This window comes from Chionomys nivalis, chromosome 19 (genome assembly GCF_950005125.1).
Source record: "Chionomys nivalis chromosome 19, mChiNiv1.1, whole genome shotgun sequence".
Classification (NCBI taxonomy): domain Eukaryota; kingdom Metazoa; phylum Chordata; class Mammalia; order Rodentia; family Cricetidae; genus Chionomys; species Chionomys nivalis.
The window spans coordinates 55,957,473-55,978,528 of NC_080104.1; the positions used below are offsets into that span (position 1 = coordinate 55,957,473).

General features: G+C 47.5%; 1 protein-coding gene across 2 annotated transcripts in view; it reads right to left on the bottom strand.

Moving 5' to 3' along the window:
* The window catches only part of Trappc10 (trafficking protein particle complex subunit 10), a 60,918-nt gene extending 40,894 nt beyond the window's left edge, over positions 1-20,024 (bottom strand). For both annotated transcript variants that reach the window (XM_057794760.1, XM_057794759.1), the window contains exons 1-3: positions 19,811-20,024; positions 3,786-3,867; positions 839-974 (exon numbers count right to left, since the gene is read on the bottom strand). In XM_057794760.1, coding sequence (XP_057650743.1) covers positions 839-974; positions 3,786-3,867; positions 19,811-19,877 — 285 coding nt within the window. In that variant the 5' untranslated portion in view covers positions 19,878-20,024. The remainder of the gene's footprint in view (positions 1-838; positions 975-3,785; positions 3,868-19,810) is intronic.
* Between the last annotated feature and the right edge of the window lie 1,032 nt (positions 20,025-21,056).

The following is a 21,056-nucleotide window of genomic DNA, read 5'->3' on the forward strand; positions in this document are numbered from 1 at the left end:
TAGAACTGAAAAAGTAGAAGGCTCTTTCTCTCTCTCTCTCTCTCTCTCTCTCTCTCTCTCTCTCTCCACATCACATGATCTAGACTTGGAGTCCAAGAAAGTTATCAATAAACTAATGCATACAATCAAAGAGGTCACCAAGGTCAATATGAATAAAAATCAACAGGATTCCTACACACAAAAATGAAAACACATGCAATGAAGCCCCACTCACAATCCCAGAAAAAAAGAAAAAGGTAATGTACTTGGGTTGAGATGCATCTCAGTGTTACACACTGGCCTAGCACATGCAAAGCCCAGGCACAGGCCTCCAGAATCCTGTTCTATTCAAGTTACAAAACACTGCTGCAGCCTCAAGAGCAGGCTGGAATCCCAGAGGAAATGACTTCTGTATTCACACACTGCTAAGTGCTTATTTTATTACTTAGACCGGAAGAAATAACCCTCAGAACTTCCCCTTAGTTCATGGGCAAGAGAATCCTATCTGAGCTTGTGAATACGCAATTACAAAACACACGTGAAAGCTACAGTGCCAAGCAGAGTAAAGAATGGGGCCTACCAAGTGGAGCAAGTCCTGGTGGGGAAGAAAGGACATGACAACACAAGGTGAACAAGCTCAAGCTGATTAAAACCACAGCTACCAGGGCTCACAGTCAGAACCATGCTATACTCAGGGATTCCCCAGGAAAGCCACAGTTAGGTGAAGCAGGAACACAGGGACAATATCACCTGTCTGAGGAACCAGGACAACATAGCACCAAGAGAAGACAGGCCCACACACTAGATCATGGGGTCACGCTTCCTCTCAGACAGGCTTTCTGCCCCAGCCAGTACTCACACAGCACTCCGTCCAGTAGATGTGGAGGAAGGGGAAGGTGAGCAGGGCTTTGTTCCCTTCTTTGGGCAGCAGCTCCTCTTTGAACTGAACAAAGTTGGATTCCAGGTGAATCATCTTTGGAGCTCGGCCATAGGACCTAAAACAGTTTTTAAAAGTCGCTGAGAAAACAACTGAAAAACACAGATGAGAAACTAAGGCTGTGACAAAACAGGATCATTCACACCTAAGACCTCAAAAACATGCTACTCATGAATTAAAGCTGGGTAGAAACCCTGCATGGACGATTACAAACAGCTCTCATGTTAAAGCCCCCTCTTCAGATGGCCTGTCATTTATTCAAGAACACAAGGTACAGTAGCCCAAGGGTCCCCTGAGCAAGGCTGCCCCAAACTTGTGAGAACAGCACTCTCGCAGGGACACCTACCCTAGGCTCACTCTAAAAAATGAAGACAAGTGTCCCAGGTGTCAAAAGTATAGAAAGTTATTTAGCTCTCAAAAGCCCTAATGCTTTTATGACCTACTGATATTGCTACAAAAGAACAGATTTTTGTTTTCTGAGCTCAAATTAAAGAGTGGCACAAGCCTCCCTTTCAACCCACGGAAGCAGCCAGAGAGACCCATAGGCCACCTGTGGCTCATCAACAACGTAAGACGCCCCTGCTGCTTCCCGTGATGCTCTTGTGTCTAACAGACGGAGTCTGCATTAACCATGATCGTACTTATATTCATACTTGCGGGCTTCCTATCTGCAAGGTCTCTACTCCCTGTCTTCTGTAAGATTAACCAAATTTCCTTTCCGCATGATTTGTTTTGCTGCCTTCAAAGTTTACAATCTATTTCCATTCTGCTATTGAACTTCATTTTTACTTCAAAATACTCCAAGCTCCACACATTGCCTGACTTAAATGCACTTTTTCTTCAAAGACGGAAGTTTCCTTGGGATTACTGCTTCTCATCTCCTAACAATCTAGAGACATCCTGCTTCCAGCAGGACTTCTGCCCAAATCCAATAGGCTCCACATGGCTGCCCCAAGGCCTAGGAGCACAGGACCCTACTGTGGTGGCTACTGTTCACATGCCTGGACATGTGGTCCTAGAGCTCTACACAGAAGGAGCCTCTGGGCATCGACAGAGGTGACCAGGAGTTACTTCCACTATATAGAGGAGGAGAGACTCTGAGGCAAGAGTTCCTTGTCTGCACCTCTACCAACCTCCTTCCCAGCTCTGGCTTCTCCCTTCATTTTAAGGTTCCACACTTTGTCACTGTCACAGACTAGTCTTCTCTGATAAAACAAGATCTAACATTCTTTCTCGACTTCTCCAGTTGTTTTTCTTCCCCAAAACTACGTCCACATCCTGCACCTGCTATGCCGTCCCCTCCTTCTCTGCTGCTGCTCTTATGAGTCCTTCAAAGCTTCCATGTAGAGACTTAGTCTATATTTCCCTGGTGCTGAGACAGCCTTTTATGAAGCAGCATGTATAATGTCCCCATTTCAGAAATGACATAAGGAACAAGCTCAGACTTAAGGAGTCAAAGGCTCTCATTAGAAGCCATCCCACAATCTCAGAATTCCTGGCCTCCAGAACCACAAGTCAAATAGATTTCTGTTCATATACATATCTCAGCCCATAATGCTGTTTAAAAGCCCTGTCCCTGTGAATAATTGCTAGTTAGTCCTTTACACTCACCCACTGGGGCTCGAGGAAAGGGAAGAAATAGAGAACACATTTCTTCTTGTGTCTTCAGGAGCGTTAGTAATGTACTTACCTGACATCCTTTACAGATCACATCATTTCTTCAGGGACTAACCACCCCCTTCCCAACATCAATCTGCTCAACAGCTTTCTTTCCTTAACACATCAGACCTTTTCAAATGCTGAATGGTTTTCTCTAAGAGCACTCCCCCAGCACTGTGCATTTGTTCCGTTGTGAGTGGCTAAATGAAACACCAAACTCAATCACAAAAATACTAGACACTCCCTAGACAGCTTTATCACACTAATCTTTCGTGTTAGTTCGGCAAAGCAGGTAGTTGCAAAGAAGACACACATAAGAGTCAAACTCACACCAATAGCATACCCACGGGAACCTTAAAATGCTCTAACTAAAATCAGGTCACCTGGACTAGCCAGTCAAAATCCACACATTTCTACAAGTGTCCTGGCTTACCAGGACAATTTCTCAATCAATGATTTTTGTCTGGTCAAATCACTAGGCAACACACTCCCATCCTCCACCCCCCGCCACACACACACACACACACACACACACACACACACACACACACGAGAAACAGGGCAACTAGAGGACTAAGTTACTTAACTAGCTTGGACCTGCCTCTGCCTTCTCTTCTATTTTTTATCTAATTTTCAAGCAATGCCTTTCTCTATGGTTTCTCATCCTTAAGAACAGTATGAGGACAGTTGGGGGACACACCTGTAATCTCAGCACCTGAGAGACACGCAGGAGGATTGGTCTGCACAGTGAGCTCCAGACCAGCCAAAAATACAAAGTGAGAATGTGGAGGGGGGAAAAAAAGAGGCTAGGGCACCAAGGCACCCAGGTAGAGAGAGACTCTGGTGACGCAGCGGTAGCCCACACCTTTTACCTGTAGGGAGATGCTAAGAATACGGTTTCCTCTGTAAACACCCTACACTTTTCAGGTACTGATTAGCTAGCGGAAAGAAATCAGTCGTCATTTCTACAGAACAGATCTCTAACTCAAAGAACTGTCATCCAATGTCTAAAACAACAATAGCTCCCATCCACGACAAGTGGGCTAGACAGGCCAGGTATCCCAAGTATTCAAGCGTCTCCGACAGGAAGATCAGTCAGGACACTGCTCTATCCTGTGGCCTGCACTTCACAGCACAGGCGTTTGCTGTCTCACTTGCTCACTCGAGCAACTGAACCCCAAGAAGAATCCAGCCCAAACAGACACCATACCTTCTCCATTCCATTGGTTCTCTTGGAAGCTGCTGAGAAAGTGTCGGATAAATAGAGGTAAATAAATTCTGATCTCCAGCACCTACAACAGGAACAAAGTAAAATCCAGTTATGTCATTTTAAGATAAATACAGAAGAAATATGCTTTAAAGTTTACAATGCTGATATTCTTAGGCTATTTTACATTCAGTAGAGTAGATGGAAAAGCAAGGTTCTTTTGTTCCTAAATTTAAGCAACTACTTTCAGGAACCCAGCACTTAACGCACACTGTGAACAGGGCCCTCATGGAGCCTCCACAAGGATGTATGGCTCTCGCAGAGAATGAGGTTTGCCTTGGAAGCAGCTTGGCCCAGTCTCCTTGGCTCTGAGGGCACTGCTTTATAAGACCACAAAGGAGCCGAAAACATCACACAAGCAAAGGAGGCTGAGAAGTGAAGAGGCCCTTCCGTCTCAACACAGTCACTCAGAGCTAACTGCACTGAAACACACCAACTCCATGAGATTACATCCCCAACTAAGAGGAGGAAAGACCCATGATCCCAACTCAAACTGGGTACTTAATCTGCGAGACCCTGACACTGGTGAAATTGGAGGTGAGCAGGTAGGGGCATAAGTTTGGCCTGGGAAGTTACATATAGATATATATGTCTGATTTCACACTGGCACTCAGCAGCTTGCATCCTAATTTAACAGAACTTAAAAGTTCATTTGGCTCTCCTGAAATGACAACATGACCATAGCATACACAAACTAAAAAGGAATTGTTTACTACAGACAACTAAACTGCTATACCCAGGGTCCTCTTTACGAGAAAGCACTCCCCTAACTGCCTTTATTGATTTTAAAGAGGAGATGGGGAACTGATGTGAGCCATTAGCACAGTTTCTTATTTTGCCATCATGAGCCGAAAGCAGATCCTGAAGATTCCACTGCAGCGTCAACTCTCCGGGGAGAGAAGTGGTGCATCTGGGCACCTGCGAGTGCCGGCCAGTGTGGCGCTGGAGGGCTGACTGCCTGCTCCTGACTAGCAGCACACGCCTGCATTTTGTGCTTCCTGTGCCTGTGCAGCACGAGACAGGAAAGGGAAAGGACAGCTCCCCAGCAGGGCCAGCAGGGCCAGGGTGTGGCTACACACACCACCACCACCACCACCACCCACCACCACCACCAAGCGAGACCTGGCAGGAGCCATTACAGTCTGCTGTGGTTTTCACCCTGTTCATTTACTTGCTAGTCATCTCTCTCAGAAATCAGTAAAGTAAGAAATCCCCAAGTCATTCTCCACAGGAAACCACTCCACAGAAAGGCCTGTAAGGGCAACCTGCAGAACAACCCTTCCTGCATTCTGTAACTGACTAGCCTTTAGCTGTATCCTGTTTGAGTGTTAGGGGTCATGCACCTGCCTCAGCTGCCACACTGTAGGATTTAACTTGCAATAACACCTGGCTTCCACTCCTATCAGGAAATGAGCTTTGTCTTCCAAGATCGCAATGTCTCTGATGTCTGAACTGCAGCACCTCAGAATGGAGCCTCAATGAATGACTGGGTCTTTGGAATTGATAATTCAGCTGGAACTAAGTCTTAAGGGGGCAGGTACTAAACCCAACCTAACAGTGTCCTGATGAGAAGAAAATATATAAGCTCAGGGAGCCACCAGGGATGTGAGCAAAGGAAATGGCCCTGATGAGGCAGGGAGAGGGGGACTGGAGCCCAGCCCGGCACCATTTATCCTGAACTTGTGGTCTTTCGAGTAGCCCTCACTTATCAAAGCCTCACTTTGATAAGAGTAAAGTCTTCTGAGCCACTGAAGCCATAAATGAATAAGAATATAAATACAGGGCTGAACAGATGGTTCATTCTGCAAAGTGCTTGTCCCACAAACATGAGGACCAGAGTTCTGTCCCTAGGAGTCTTGCTAAAAGGCTATCATGGGGGCACATGTTTATAATCCCACCCTGGAAACAGAAGGACCCTGAGGCTTACTGGCCATCCAGTCCTCTAGGCCATGAGGTGAGTTTACAGGAAGGTGAGAGACTCTCTCAAATAACAAAATGAATGGCTCCTGAGCAATGACACCTGAGGTTGGCCTCCGACCTTAATGCACAGAGATGCACACTTACACACCTGTACACACACAAAGAATATAAAGTCAAGCCACCGTAAGTATCTCAGATCACACAGCCATTACTATTACTATAGTCATAAGTATTTGTATCAGTGTTACAGCAGAGAAAGGTGCTTTCCCCAATGCCTGACGGAGAGTGCTGACATTTTCAGAAGAATTTAATCTCCACTCACAGGGAGGAGATTAAACGAGCAACATTTCTTCCTAGATTCCTGAAGCAGCTCACTAGAGAAGGGAGTGTCTCTGAATCCTGAGAGCCTGGCTCAGAGCAACTTCCCCTGAGCAGCAGGCTGTAACAGGCAGGCCAGCTGCTCCTAAAACAGTTCCTGAAGCACAGCTTCCAAGTACCCTACCCAGAAACCTCTATTCTACCATCCTGACTCAAAAGGCTATGAAAAGGGCCACCTCCGACCACTGATTAGGAGGCCTTCCCAGATTCCCGCGAAAAGGTCATGTGAAACACTGCCATGAGCACAGCTCTCCTTCCCTGTGGACCCCAGTGCTCGGAGCTGACTAGTAACAGAGTCAAGAAGCTAGGTTAGGCCATCTACAAATCACAGTCCCAGAGAACTTAGACCACAATGAGGACCCTAAGAGACACATACATGGATCTAATCTACATGGGAAGTAGAAAAAAGACAAGATCTCCTGAGTAAATTGGGAGCATGGGGATCATGGGAGAGGGTTGAAGGGGAGGGGAGAGGCAGGGAGGGGAGCAAAGAAAAATGTAGAGCTCAATAAAAAAAATCAATAAAAAATGAATTATTATATTTTTGGTTGTGACCACAGAGAAACCCTGTCTCGAAAAAAACAAAAAAAAATGAATTATTAAAAAAAGTTGGATAAAAACTAAAAAAAAAAAAAAAAAAGCTAGGTTAGGGAGTCATACAGAGACCTGACTGATAAAACACCCAGTTACAGGGGTGTGTTGGGCCACCTAGACTGAAGTCCCTCTAAGCACAATGGAGCCAGACTAAAGGGCAGACACAGAAGTCCTCGAACATTCAGTTAGAGTAAGGAGTGGCATGAGATGGCTGCCCTGTGCAAGGGTGGGCACCGCCTTAGTGTGCTGCTTGGACCACCAACAGCCCTGAGGCTCAGAGCAGAAAACTGCCCACAGGAGAGCCAGAGCTGAGACTTCTACTGATACAAGAGCACATGTTCATGCCTTGCCCAGGCAAATTAAAACTGGACACTCAGAGAAGAGGAGGGCTAATTACATTTGGGCGGGGCCAGAGAGTGCTAGAAGCACAACCAACAGCACCTCCTCTCATCAAACTAGGTGCCCTATGACCCAGGCAACAGCAGAACACTCTGAATGGGGTTCCCAAACAGCAGAAAGCACATCTCCGAGTTCTGAAGCCAAGGCCCAAAAAGAGAGGCACTGTTTGATTAGGGCTTCCAATCCTCCTTGTCAGTGTCCTCTGGCGGTGGAAGGGGTGAGGAGGTCGTGGGCGCTTTGACAAGAGCACTAGTAATCTTTGTAGGGTCTGGTCCAGCACACCTGAAACTTCAAGTCGGCCTGTAAAGGAGGCCACTGTATAGACAGGAACTGCAGTGGGGGAGGGAGGGTGCTTCCCAACAGGCCACAGTCAAATAGCTGTTAAGGGTCAAAAAGGCCTGGTGTCATGCTCTTCTAGGTCAGCACTTTGACCTGGGAGACCTGTGTTGGGAGGAAGATCTTCAGTGCTCGCAGACACTGTACGTCAGTAAAACCTGAGCAACAGGAGCCAAGCCATGGATAGCCAAACCGCTGTTTAAGAGCGGATTGTCCTTGCTCTCACCAACCACATCTATTTTGAAAGTTAGATGAGCTCCAGGGACCACTCTGCTCCACAGCACTCACAGTGGGGAGCAGGGACAGACTTTAGCTAAGCCACAGGGCTGGTATGCATGACTGGAGGCACTCGGCCAGGGCTAAGACTCACATTACCAAAGAATCCTGCCACCAAGGTAGGAAACACAAGAGTGAGACTAAACTAAGATGATCCTCCAAGAAAGACCCTAGGGTTCCGTTTCTGAACAAAAGAGTCAAAAGAAATGCACACTGTACCTAATACGTGCTGTCTATACACCTTCAGAAATAGCTGTTTTCTACACACACTGTCGCAGAGTGAACAAGATCTGCAGTCCAAATACAGGCAGCTCCCACATGGCCGGAACATCTATCTCTCTGGACGGCCAATCTTTGAGCCTAAGCATGCATGTTCTTGATCTGACAGCCAACACACATTAATCTCTCCTGAACAGCATTTGCTAAGACAGACCTTCAGATGGACAGTAAAACACCCAAGGACACAGGCTGGAAAGTTATCTCAGCCTGTTCTCGACTACTAGGGAATTTGCTGTGACACACACAATGCCAACACTATAATAAAAAAAAAAATCACTAATAAAAACTTCACACTGGAAGCTGTCATAGGGAAATCTAGTACTAAACATATAACCTGCCCCCAGTGGTCCTTCAATGACCCTGTCCCTTCGTCATTGGCTGTCACTATGTCTGTCCCATCTAGCCTTCCTCCTGGCCCCGACTCTGGTCCATGCATTCATCCACACAGGCATGTCGCATACGTGCACATGCACACACTCATGCACAGGCACACACAGACGTAACAGTGAGCATTCCCACACGAGGACTTTTCCCCTGTTCCTGCTCTATGCGACGATAGTTCCCTTAGTAGGAGTGATGAGAGGGAACACAGGAGGGTGCCTTCGCGGCCACAAGCTTCATGCTGTGGAGTTTTGCAGAAAAGGAAATGTGACTGACACATGAATACCAGTCTCAAGACACAAGTGCCAAGGTCCTTTTCTGTTTACGCCAGCATCACTTAACTAAGGAGACAGCAGTCACCTTCAACAACTCACAGAGCCCAGACTAATCTGGAAGCTGAAGAATCTCAGAAGGAAAAGATTGCATAACTGTGTCGCAACATAAGACCACGAAAAGCCCTAGTAAATGGTAGCTTTTTAACGTAACTTTATTTATTGCTATTATGCGTGTGTGCACTCACATACACATGCATTATGTGAGCATGTGAGCACATATGCCACAACAACATGTGCAGGTCAAAGGACAACTTTCTCTTCTGCAGCCTTCAAAAGGTTCTGGAAATTGAACTCGGGTCATCAGGCTTACATAGTAAGCGCCTTTACCTGAGAAGCCATCTCGAGGGCTCCAGTTTGTAGGTTGTTTTTTTGATTTTTTGACTTTTTTTGAGACAGGCTTTCTTTGTATAGTCTTAGCTGTCCTGGAACTTAACTTTGTAGGCCAGGCTGGCCTCGAACTCACAGAGATCCGCCTGCCTCTGCCTCCCAAGTGCTGAGATTAAAAGCATGCACCACCAGTGCTGGGCTAGCTGGTAGGTTTCTGTCAAAGCAAACAGGAACACTGTGGCCACCTGGGTGAGTGCTGTACGTTAAGAAGAGCCCTGCTGGGCTGGAGAGATGGCTCAGAGGTGAAGGGCACTGGCTGCTCTTCCAAAGGTCCTGAGTTCAATTCCCAGCAGCCACATGGTGGCTCACAACCACCTGCAATGGGGTCTGGTGCCCTCTTCTGGCCTGCAGGCATACACACTGACAGAATATTGTATACATAATAAATAAATAAATAAATATTTAAAAAAAAAAAAAAAAAGAAGAGCCCTGCCTTGGATGAAGGGTTCCTTGTTTCTTTTCTCATGTTCTCCCCTCATCACCCTAAAGCCTTTGTTCAAAAACAACCTTCTCAATGGGGTTTAACTGCAGCTTCAGCACTGCACAATGAAGAAAGAAAAGAACCTGGCAAATCCAGCAATGTGGCATAGCACCTGGCATGGCCAGAAACAAGACAGACATGGGCACAGTGGAGCTCCTCAGGCTGGGCCCACATTCCAGGTACAGCACAGTGCAAGGCACACTGAGGGAAAAGCAGAGGTGTAGAAACCAGTGGAGTTGGCAATATCTCACCTGAGAGAGGGAAATAAAAATGTTCACATTCTATTTTAGATTATATGTTTAAAAAAATGATGGGGGAGCATTGCACATGGGCCATGTGTCTATGTGGAGGTCAGGGGACAGGAGTCAGTCCTTTCCTCCACTATGTGGGTCTGAGGGATCAAACTTCAGCAAGTGACTTTACCTACTGAGCCATTTCATCAAGTTTATACTATTTTAAATAGTGAGAGAAACCATTTCATAAAATTGCATTAGGATGCTTAGGTAAAGGAGATGCCAAAGTAGAGAGCAGAATTCAGTTGTCCCTTAGATCTAAGAGACTTGTCCCAAACCCCAATAGATACGGAACTCCACCAATGTTCAAGTCCCTAATATAAGGTGGCACAGCACTTGCACGGAACCTACACACACTGTTCCACACACTGTAAATAGCTCTAATGTAAATGCTGTGTAAGCCTCAGTATACTGATTACATATAGTGTCATAAGTTGAGTTACAGATGCAGGGGGAGAGTTCCCCCCAGAAAGAAAGAATGTATAGAAGATAGAATAGTTGAGTAAATAAAGTCTTGCCGTATTGAATTTTAACTCCAACAATCTTGAAAATACAAAAAGACTCCACTGGCCGGGCGGTGGTGGCGCACGCCTTTAATCCCAGCACTCGGGAGGCAGAGGCAGGCAGATCTCTGGGAGTTCGAGGCCAGCCTGGTCTACAAGAGCTAGTTCCGGGACAGGCACCAAAGCTACAGAGAAACCCTGTCTCGAAAAACCAAAAAAAAAAAAAAAAAAAAGACCCCACTGAACACACCTAGTAACGAGTGTCCAAGTCAAGGTAAGCTTGTAGACTGCATTTCTATTAAAAGGAAACAAGGTTCCTTGGATGATGGTGGCTGCAGATCAGAGGCAGGAAGCACACTGAGCTAAACAGTCCAGAGCCCAGCAAAGTGCCCTGCCTGCCTCAGAGACGGAGGCTCTGAACTGACCAAAGGTAAAAGTGTACACACCAATACAGCAGCAGCAGTAAGTGGCCAAACACACCAAGGATGCTCATGATAATGGAAGAGCTAATGTCACTAAGGAGAACAGTGAGCCAGGCGGTGAAGGCACACACCTTTAATCCCAGCACTCAGTGGGCAGAGACAAGCGGATCTTGTGAGTTTGAGGTCAGCCTGGTCTACAAGAGCAAGTTCCAGAACAGCCAGGGCTGTTATACACAGAAACCCTGTCTCAAACATCCCCCCGCTCAAGAGAAAGAGAGAGAGAGAGAGAGAGAGAGAGAGAGAGAGAGAGAGAGAGAGAGAGAGAGAACAGTGGGGCAGCTCTGAAGACACTTTTGTGAAGGGCATGCCAAGTACTATAAATAGGAATGTATAAATGCTTTTAACTCAAGTATTCCTACTAATAAATGAGGAAAAACCACTCAAATTAGAATCTCACCATTTTACAGTCTTTAGGAATTAGTGGGAAGACAATAAGACATCGTGTACCTGCTGATGGAGGAACACACCACCAATAATGAGACAATCTTGCAAAAGCAAAACAAAAAGGAATAAAATGTTGAGCTCCTAGCTACAGCTACTAAAACAGTGAGAATTCTGAAGGACAGCTGCAATAGGGCTGCAAAAATACTGGAAGGCAAAAGGAAGAGGGGAGCAGAGGTTCTAAGAGAATTAACTTACTTAAAAACTTCATTTAGGAAGCTGGAAGATGGTTTTGCAATTAAAAGCACTGTTTGGTCTTCCACAGGACCTGGGTTCAAATCTCAGCACCCATAAAAGCTAAACAACTTTCTGTAACTCCAGTTCCAGGGGATCTGATGCCCTCTTCTGGCCTCTGCTGCACTGCACAAATGCAGTACACAGACAAAACACCCAGGCAAAAGACCCATGCACATAAAATAAAACAATTTTTTTAAAAAGGCCTTTATTTGAATATTAATCCAAACTATGTTTTTAGAAAAGTAAAGGAACACGGGAGGCCAGGTATGGTAGTGTACAACTGTTACTATCCCAGCACTCAGAGACAGAGGCTAGAGGATCACGAGTTTGAAGCCAGGCTGGGCCACATGGCAAACATCTGTCTCAATGGACACAGTGAGTTAAAATTCACTAGCTCATATTTTTAAAAAATGCTTTAAGTGCAAATTTTGTAGCTATGTTTTTAAAAGCTTGTATCTTTGAAGATTATTTTTATTATTTTACAAATTGTGAATGTGAGTGTATATACACACACACACACACACACGTATGCGGAGAGTGTGTGACTGTAGAATCCAGAAGAGGGTGTTAGGACCCCTGGAGATGGAGTTACGGGCAGTTGTGAACTGTAAATGGGTTCTCTCTTAACCACTGAGTGATCTTCCCAGCCCCTCTAAAAGGGTCTGCAGCTGACAAAGCCACCGTCATCTTGATCAGAGAGAAGTGAAGACCCACATCTGTGCGCCTCCACTCTCAGATCTGTATGCCTTCTACAAAGAGAGAAAGGTCCTCACTGCTTTCAAGGGAAGTCATGTTATCAGTAAGACCCCTAACCCATTTCAGATAAAAAGGGCCAAGGGGCTCCTAAGTCTCTGAGTAACTCCTAAGGAGTCTGGACTGACCATAACAAAGAGGTTAATTTAGGGCTACCAACATGGTCTTAGATACCCAACAGGAAAGCCCAGCAAAGAGTAATGTAATTAGCAATATCCCAAAGCAAATTTCTACCAGCACTGCCCAGATTCTCAGCCCGACCTGGGTAAGCCAGGGCCTGGCACGTCTAAAAAGTTTACAAGGCATTGTTCAAGTGGTCACTCTAGCCAATGTAAAAGGCTCTACCGACTTGTCAGGACCCTGTTCATCGGTCCAGGTTAAAATCCTGTCTCCCACAAAACATAGGAGAGGCAGGAGAGCCTATTCAAGTGGTAATCAACTAAGGACACTTTCTCTTCAAGAGACTCCACAAAAGCCTGCTTGGATCCCTCTATATGCCCTTCATGTACAGAACACCCTAACCCCTTTGGGGCAGCCATGGCCTCCATCTTTCTGGGTACTACTGAAAGATGGTATAGCTCAGTATTTTTTTTACTGCATGCAGAAATCCTGAGATTCATACACATCTTTGTGGAGCCCAAACTTCTCTCTACTTCCAGACAGGAACATGCACCTTGGCCTCCATCACTCCCTAGTCATACTTTCAGGACTCCCTGTGTTTTAGCCTCTTGTAAAGTTTATGTCTTCTAGGGTTCAAGAGTGCTAGCCCATGTGACACTTTGACAATATTCACCCCCTGGCACTGGACAGCCCACTTCTCAAAGCCTCCTGGAGGAGACAATGCAAACCTTCTCCCAAAATTATGCCAAGTACGGTTCCCTTTTCATGGCCTGCCAGGAACTCCTGCCAAGTAATCAACTACAGACAGGGCCAAGCATGCAGCACCCTTGCTCAGCTCAAAGAAGCTACTAAAGAAGAGACTTCCGACCAACCCCCCAAGATTGGGCAGAGCATGGCCGTGTGAAAGGAAGGCCATGATGGAGAGATCAAAAGGGGGAACGTGTCCCCAATGCAAGCCTGGTCTGCAGCTCTGAAATTAAGGAAGAGTGAATGGTTCACCAAACACATCAGAAGCAATCCTATACCACAGAGCTGCTCCATCTGAATGGGGGAGATTGCATACACAGTGGTTTGCTCTAACCAAACAACAACCAATCAGGACTGTCCTCATTTACATGTGGGAATTACATGCCAAGAAACTGCAGCCTAACCAAAATGTAGTCCACCCTCCCTGAAGAAGGACTCTTCAAGAGCCCATCATCTCACACAACGTGTCCTACACCCACCACTGCTCTCTCCATGTGCTACATCAGCAGTTCTCAACTCGGGGTCGCGACCCCTTCGGGAGTCACGCATCAGGTATCCTGCACATCAGATATTTACATTATGACTCATAACAGCAGCAAAATTACATTTATGAAGTAGCAGCAAAATAATTTTACCACCACACGAGGAACTGTATTGAAGGATCACAGCACTAGGAAAGCTGAGAACCACTATTCTAAAGAACATGGGTTCTTCTAACAAAAGAGGAGCCAGGGAGATGATTCAGGGGATAAAGTGCCATGTCTGGCTGGACATGGTCAAAGGTGGCTGTGGTTGTCTGTGGGGTCTGCAACTCTAGCACTGACAGAAGGAAGGTCTGTCAGTCCGTCTAACCAGTCAGTGAGTACAAAGTTCTGAAGAGACCTGCTCTCAAAAGACAGGGTACAGAAGACACCCAATATCAACATCAATCTCTCTCCTCCTCACACATGCACACACACATGTACATGCACACACATGTACATGCACACACACAAAAGGAAAAAACGACAGTAAGAGAAGATACCTTCAAATATGTAACTGATAAAAAAGATGCATTATCGGGAAAATAAAATTGAGTAACAATTCAAAATAAACACTTCAACAAACATTTCACTAAGGGCTGTAGTGTGGGGCACTCATCATCTGGAGACTGAGGCAGGAACAGCTCCAGTTACAGGCCAACCTGGACTACACAGTAACACAGTGAGACTGTCTCAAAACAAACAGAGAGAGAGGAATCTTCCACTACAGGGAGAAGGCAGACAACAGGCTGTCAGTGAGGATGTGGGAAGCTGCACAGTGCCAAGGATGTTAAACAGTATAACCACTTTGGGAAGAAGCTGGCACTTTCCTAAAAAGCTAAACATAAGCTCACCATGTGATGCAGCCATTATCCTAGAATCCTCTATGAAATAAAAACGCAAGTCCACACAAAAACCTGAAGCAGGACTACAAGAGCCAAAGTGTAGAAACAATCCAAAAGTTCACCAACTAGTGACCAAATAAATGGGAGGCAGACTGGTCACATGGTGGCTCCCTGTTCAGCCATCGGTGGAAGGAACTGCTGACAGCAGAACGAATTAACGCACAATGTCTCTCCAAGACGCCAAAAACAGACTGCATGTTGTGATCTTGCAGATGACTGGAGTGACAACTGCATCTTCTGAGGCCTCTTCTAAAAGCCAGGTGGCTCCCTCAGCACAAGGCCAGCCCGTGACCAAGAGGCCTCGGTTTGGCTGTGATGTTAATTGTGCACTAACTTGCAATAAAGGAAACTTACCCAAACACAGTTGCCGCTAGCTTTCAAACATGCCCCTGGCATACCGGTTAGGTTTGCTTTACTGGATTAACATGTATTCCCCTACTTAAAAGTCCAAACAGAATGGGCAAGTTCAGTTTACCTAAGAACAAGTCAAGTAGTCTCTGAGAGTTTTCTCTACAGCTTTTAGTGCAGAGGAAAAGAACATTACGGTATCAGAAGCACGTACCTCATGGAAGCGTTAAGAGATACCCACAGGATGTTCCCTGAGAGACTACGCACTCGCTTATTTCATCTGCTACACAAACAGACTCAGCACCCAGTACTTGCCAAATGCTATTCAAGGTGCCAAGAACACAGCAGTGAAATAGATCAAGCCCCCAGTCATGAAGCTTTACACTCTAGCCTGATTCAGCGTGAAGAGAAACAATAAGCAAAGACAAAAACAAGTATTTCTCTTAGGAGCTCTGCGCCAAGAAAGATGGGTGACGTCAGCGGGATCCCAAACACAAGTGAGGTATGATAGGCAAAGCAGGCCTAGGGGTCAGTGACATTTGAGCAGGTACCACAAGGCAGGCAAGGAACTACTGTGTCCCCAGAAGCTGGGAAAAGAGGGAGGTAGAGAATCAGAGTGCCACAGAGACCACTAGGCCAGGGGCAGGGGCAGACTCTGCAGCTCCAGGCCGCATCACAGGCTAGCTTGGGAGGGGTGGGGCTCTTGAGAGGCCTTGGAAGGTTCTTCGGTTTCTTTTGGTTTTCATGGTGCTAGGGGGCACAGAAAGGTGCCAGGGAATCCTTCAGCCTGCAGTCTCTCACCCCACCCCCTGCAGGTGGGGCACAGAGCTCACCCTGTGATGCCCCAGGAAACCTCACTCACACTACTAAACCATGTCATTCACAGGAAGACACTATCCGCCAACAAAGAACTTTCCTAGTACAACAGCCCTTCTGTGACTGCTAGAACAGACCGAGGGAAGGGCTTACTAAATACAATAACCAGATGACATTCTGTGACATTCAAGATACTGAGACCTGCCGGGCGGTGGTGGCGCACGCCTTTAATCCCAGCACTTGGGAGGCAGAGGCAGGCGGATCTCTGTGAGTTCGAGGCCAGCCTGGTCTACAAGAGCTAGTTCCAGGACAGGCTCCAAAACCACAGAGAAACCCTGTCTCGAAAAACCAAAAAAAAAAAAAAAAAAAGATACTGAGACCTGAAAAAGTTTAGGGATCTCTTCCTGGCTAGTTTCTTTTACATACACTGATTCCTCTAACTTCATGTCAACCTAACTGTCCATTTCACTGCTGAGGTTCTCCAAAATAAAAATGGCCAAATGGCCTGGAAAGCACAAGAACTCCTAACCAGCATGGGTGGACGGCAGGCAAGCCTACACAGCCAGGCTTGCTGAAGCAACCCTGTAATCTCAAAAGTTACTTGAAAGGCTGAGGCAGGACTATTCCAAATTTAAGATTAGCCTGGGTATCTTAGTAAGTCTCAAAACGTAAAGACAGGACTGGATATACAGTTCCACAGCTAAGCACTTGCTGGGCTCCTGTGAGAGCCTGGGTTCTAATCCCACCACTGGGGAGGCAGGGCAGGTGATTATATGGTTTCTTCTTCTTGCCTGCCATGCCTGCAGACTCCCTCCTGCTCCCACCCACATCTATATTTACCTTTTTTTTTATTGGTTTTTTGAGACAAGGTTTATCTATGTAGCCCTGGCTATCCTGGAACTCGCTCTATAAACCAGGCTGGCCTCAAACTCAGAGATCGTTTGCCTCTGCCTCCTGGTGCTGGGATTAAAGGTGTGCACTGCCACTGCTATGTTTACTAATTTTAAGAAAAACACACTTCACAGTTACTTTGTTTTGTACTTTCAGACTGGGTAGGAAATCCAAATCTATAAACTCTCACCTCCAGGGGAAAGTCCAACTCCAACCAGGTACAAAACACAGCACACTCGCTGGTCTCTGCTGCCTTCTTTCTCCTTTCAAAACTACAGCACTAGACTTGTCCCTGGTGAGCTGCTATCTCTTAGATGTTTCGTGTCCCAAGGTGAACACACGTGCTGCACCACAGAGGAAAGCTACAGACAGTGGGACATCAACTGTCTCTGCTGCATGAGCACACGGGTCTCCCCTAGGAGTCTGTCTTTCTTTCTGAAACAAAGAAACCTAGTTTTTAAGGGGGGGGGGGGAACTAAGCTGAAACTTAACATGTAAACCACTGGACCGGCTGGATTTCAGTATCAGAGCATGTTTCATGATGAATAATCTATGGTAGCATCTAATCATTCTGATGAGGTGATTCACTGGGCTGCCCAACTGGGACCCTGCACATTCCACACAGGGCACGAACAGACCCTCTGTAGATGGGGTCTCTCTCCCCACAGCCCATAAGGCAGGACGTTAAGAATCTTCCAATTATGGTTTAAAAACGGCTTTGTAGCCTCAAAACATTAACTCAGCAATATTTTCAAACAACAATCTCTTCTGTTTCCCCCTAACCTTTTGAGAACTTTCCATTCTTCCCATGCCCACAGTCTAGCAGAATTCACTGTCCAAAGAAAAAGGCAAAGGAGGACAGCTCAGCTCATAACATGCTTGCCAGGGAAGCGTGAGGATCCAGGCTTGGGTCCTAAAAATCCACGTGAAAAGCAAGCCACGGTGACAGCAATGGGGAGGTAGCTACAGGTATTATTCCTACAGCTCGCTAGTCGGCAGACTAACTGGAGAGCCCCAGGTCCCAGAGAGACCCTGTATAAAAAGAAGCCAAGGTACAAAGTTCTGGTGGGCCAACTCCTGAGACTGATCTCTGTTCTCCACAGGTAATGAATCTGTACATCCACGAACATACACAAAATGATAAACATGAACTCTGCTTTCATCTTCAAATGAACAGACTGGCTGAGTTCAAGGAGATCTAAAGTAAGAACTTTTTGAATAAGATGAAACATTGTCTGGGGAGCAAACACGAAGAGAATTGTAAAGTGCAGCATTGAAATGTTGTTAAGAGTGAACTGGCCTGTGGGTAGACTTCTGACTGCTTCTCCTTCAAAGCATAAAAAGACAAAGAAGGAATGAAGTGGAACCAGGGTGAGTGCTCGCCAAAGCTCCAGTCCCAGGAACATAAAAATGGCATCGAGTGTACACTGTCAAATCAGGTTTTCCAAGAGAAAAAAAAGAAAGAAAGAAAGGAAGGAAGGAAGGAAGGAAGGAAGGAAGGAAGGAAAGAAAGGTTTTACTTTAAAGAGATTGTTTTTATCATTCTCTGAAATTACTTTGTTTTCTGAAACTCCAATGAAGAGTTGTACCCTCCAAGTTGGGGACACCATCCGCACACTTTCTTACGATGCTACCTCAAAGCCATGGCATTCCCCACCAACATCCCAAACTCCAACAGGCCTACAGGAAGGCACACTGCATGCTACCACTGTCCCATACACAGGAAGGTAAGAAAGGGAATATCACATATTTCCAAGCACTAACAGAGTAATGAATCCCTCCCCTTTAGTCACAGCTGATACCTCAGAGCATGGAGCTTTACCTTCAGAAGGGTACTGATAAATGCTTCTGAGGGTTGGAATGCCTATGCTCAAAGTTAAGGGTGGGAAATACAACCAGGTGCATGGACAGTGCTCCAGGTAGTAAGTGCTTATCCGTGATTCCTACTGTGCATAGCACTTGGGGGAAAGTTCTCAGTACCTGGAACACATTGGATCCAAGCATGAATCGGGTGCAACTTCCCTGAGGGGACCAGGGAGCACCTGGGCAGGGTGGGGCAGCCTCCAGACCAGCTCTGCCACATCTGTCCACCTGCCTTCCCATGAAGTCTGGCACGGCTTTCTTTCAGCTGCCAAGCATTCTGGAGGGGAAGGAGGGGGAGTGGAGAGAGCTACTGCTGAACTATGCAAGCTTCCCAACTCTAAGGGAGACACATCCACTTCCCTGAGAAAGTTCACCTAGAGACAAAGCAGTGAAAGTCTTTAACTATGAAATGTCTGGGAGGCTACAGGAGGGGGCTGGGAGGAGCATGCCCATTCCTCCAAGGGCCCAAAGAAGAGAGCAGAGCAGGGTGTGCTGGGGACCTGGGAAATCCCGGGACCTAGCACTAGGTTTTGCAAAGAGCATTTCCTGTTTAGAAAAAGTACCTTCATAAGGTCACATACACACTGAACTTCCAACAGGCAAATATCACACCTGTGATATTTGGGAGACTATACCTACACCTGTACTTTGAGAGACAACACCGCAAGCCATCAAATCGTCAACTAACATGTCAACACTTCCCATGAGTTCGTGGTTTGCAAACCTACTCAATTCTTAAGTTATGCTTTAAAAATGGGAAGAATTTTCTTTTTCTGTAGGAGAGAAACAATCCCTCTGCGCGGGCACGTACGCACGCACACAGGTGTGTGTGTGTGTGTGTGTGTGTGTGTGTGTGTGTGTATTAAGGGAGAGAAAGAACAAGTGCAGAAGGGGCTGTCCGAGCGGGAACTCGCTAGTAGAGCAGCCTTGTCGTCTCAGGAAAGAGCCTGCAGGCACAGGAAGATTCGACCGTCCAGAGCTGGGTGCCACTCTGGCTTGTCTGTTACTTGAGGAAGAGCACCTGCGCCCTGCGGAGAGCAGGGGCCTGCCCACCGGGGCTGCGGTCAGTGCGCAGCTCAGCCCGCAAAAGAGTCGATCCGCGGGGAAGGCCGGCCCAGTCCCGGATCAGCAGCTCTGACAGTACCGAGCAGCACCCATTGCTCGGCACCGGCTGCACAGCGGGTCGAAGGTCACCGGTGGAAAGGTCGGAGATCAACTGTGTCAGCCTAGGTGGGAGCTGCCCCGCCCAGCCGCGCCCCCCGACCCGGTCGGCCGCACTTACAGGTGACGATGGGCTTGTTCTCCATGGTGTAGACCACCGGCGGCTGCGGCTCCTCAGGGGCGTCCATGGGCGTCCGGCGTCACCGGCCCGGCCCCTCGCCCCCCATGGGCACCCGAGGCCGCGCGGGGCCCGCTGAGCCCGCGCCTTCGCGCTGCCGGCCCCAGGCAGCTCCTAGCCGGCCGCCCGCCGCCGCCGGCCGCGTCCACTTCCGGCCCCGGCGCCGCCGCGTGACCACTTCCGGGGCGCGCGCCTCAAAGGGGCGGGCCCCGCCGCCGCCTGCCCTCCTACGGAAAAGGCCGCGTGCCTGGCGGGCGAGCGGAGCGAGGTGAGGTTGCTGCAGCTGTTGCCGGGCAGAAGACGGCTCTGTCTCGAGGCTCGGGCAGTCCCGAGGGCTGCGGGAGACAGCGGGTAGTGCACCTGCCTGCGCTCCGGGACCCGTGCTTGTCACCTGCCCAGGCTCCGGGACCCTTGGACCCTTGGTTGACTTCGTCTTACCTCCCTAAATTGGATGAACCTCGGGTTCGCACCTGCAGATGCTCCCTGACCCTCATCCTCGCTCCTATTCGTGGGCCACCACCGCCGCTCCTTGCGGGATTCCCGCTATACCCCAAGAGAGCTTCCTGCTTTCCGGCCTCTGCAGGATGCCTCAGAAAATCCATCAAAAACCTTGGGTCTGTTTTTACCTCTGGACGAGCTCAGCTGCGCTGTGCCAAGCTGAGTCCCTGCACGCTTGTTAACACCGATTTGCCAAGTGTGCTAACTCAAAGCAACGGAGATTGAAAGCATTCCCATCCACCAGCTACAGCTCAGAATCCTTTTTGTGCATCATCCCCTTGCAGGCCAACTTCCCACTGCCCTTACAGTTTGTTTCCTCGTACAGTCAACACTCAGTACTCTTTCCCTTGGCTCGCAAAATGTAGGGCTATGCTCTTCCCGGGCCCCACCTTCGCTAGCCCTGACCACCAGTATCTGGTACTACTTTGAAGTCACTGGGTATTGGGAATGCCGCAAAACCAAATCTTACTTGGAACAGCGTAAAAATAAAGCAGATAGACCTATGGGAGCTTTTGCAGATAGAATTCAGTGTGCGCATGGAATGTGTGAGCATGGCCTAGCTGTTGGGTGCGTGTTGGTGTGGACTTCGGGGCAACTGATTAGGGCAGTTGTCGCTGGCAGAGGGGTGCAGAGACTGCAAAGGCTCCCAAGAGGTGGCCCCTGCTCAGTTAAGCATGTAGGATGACGGTGC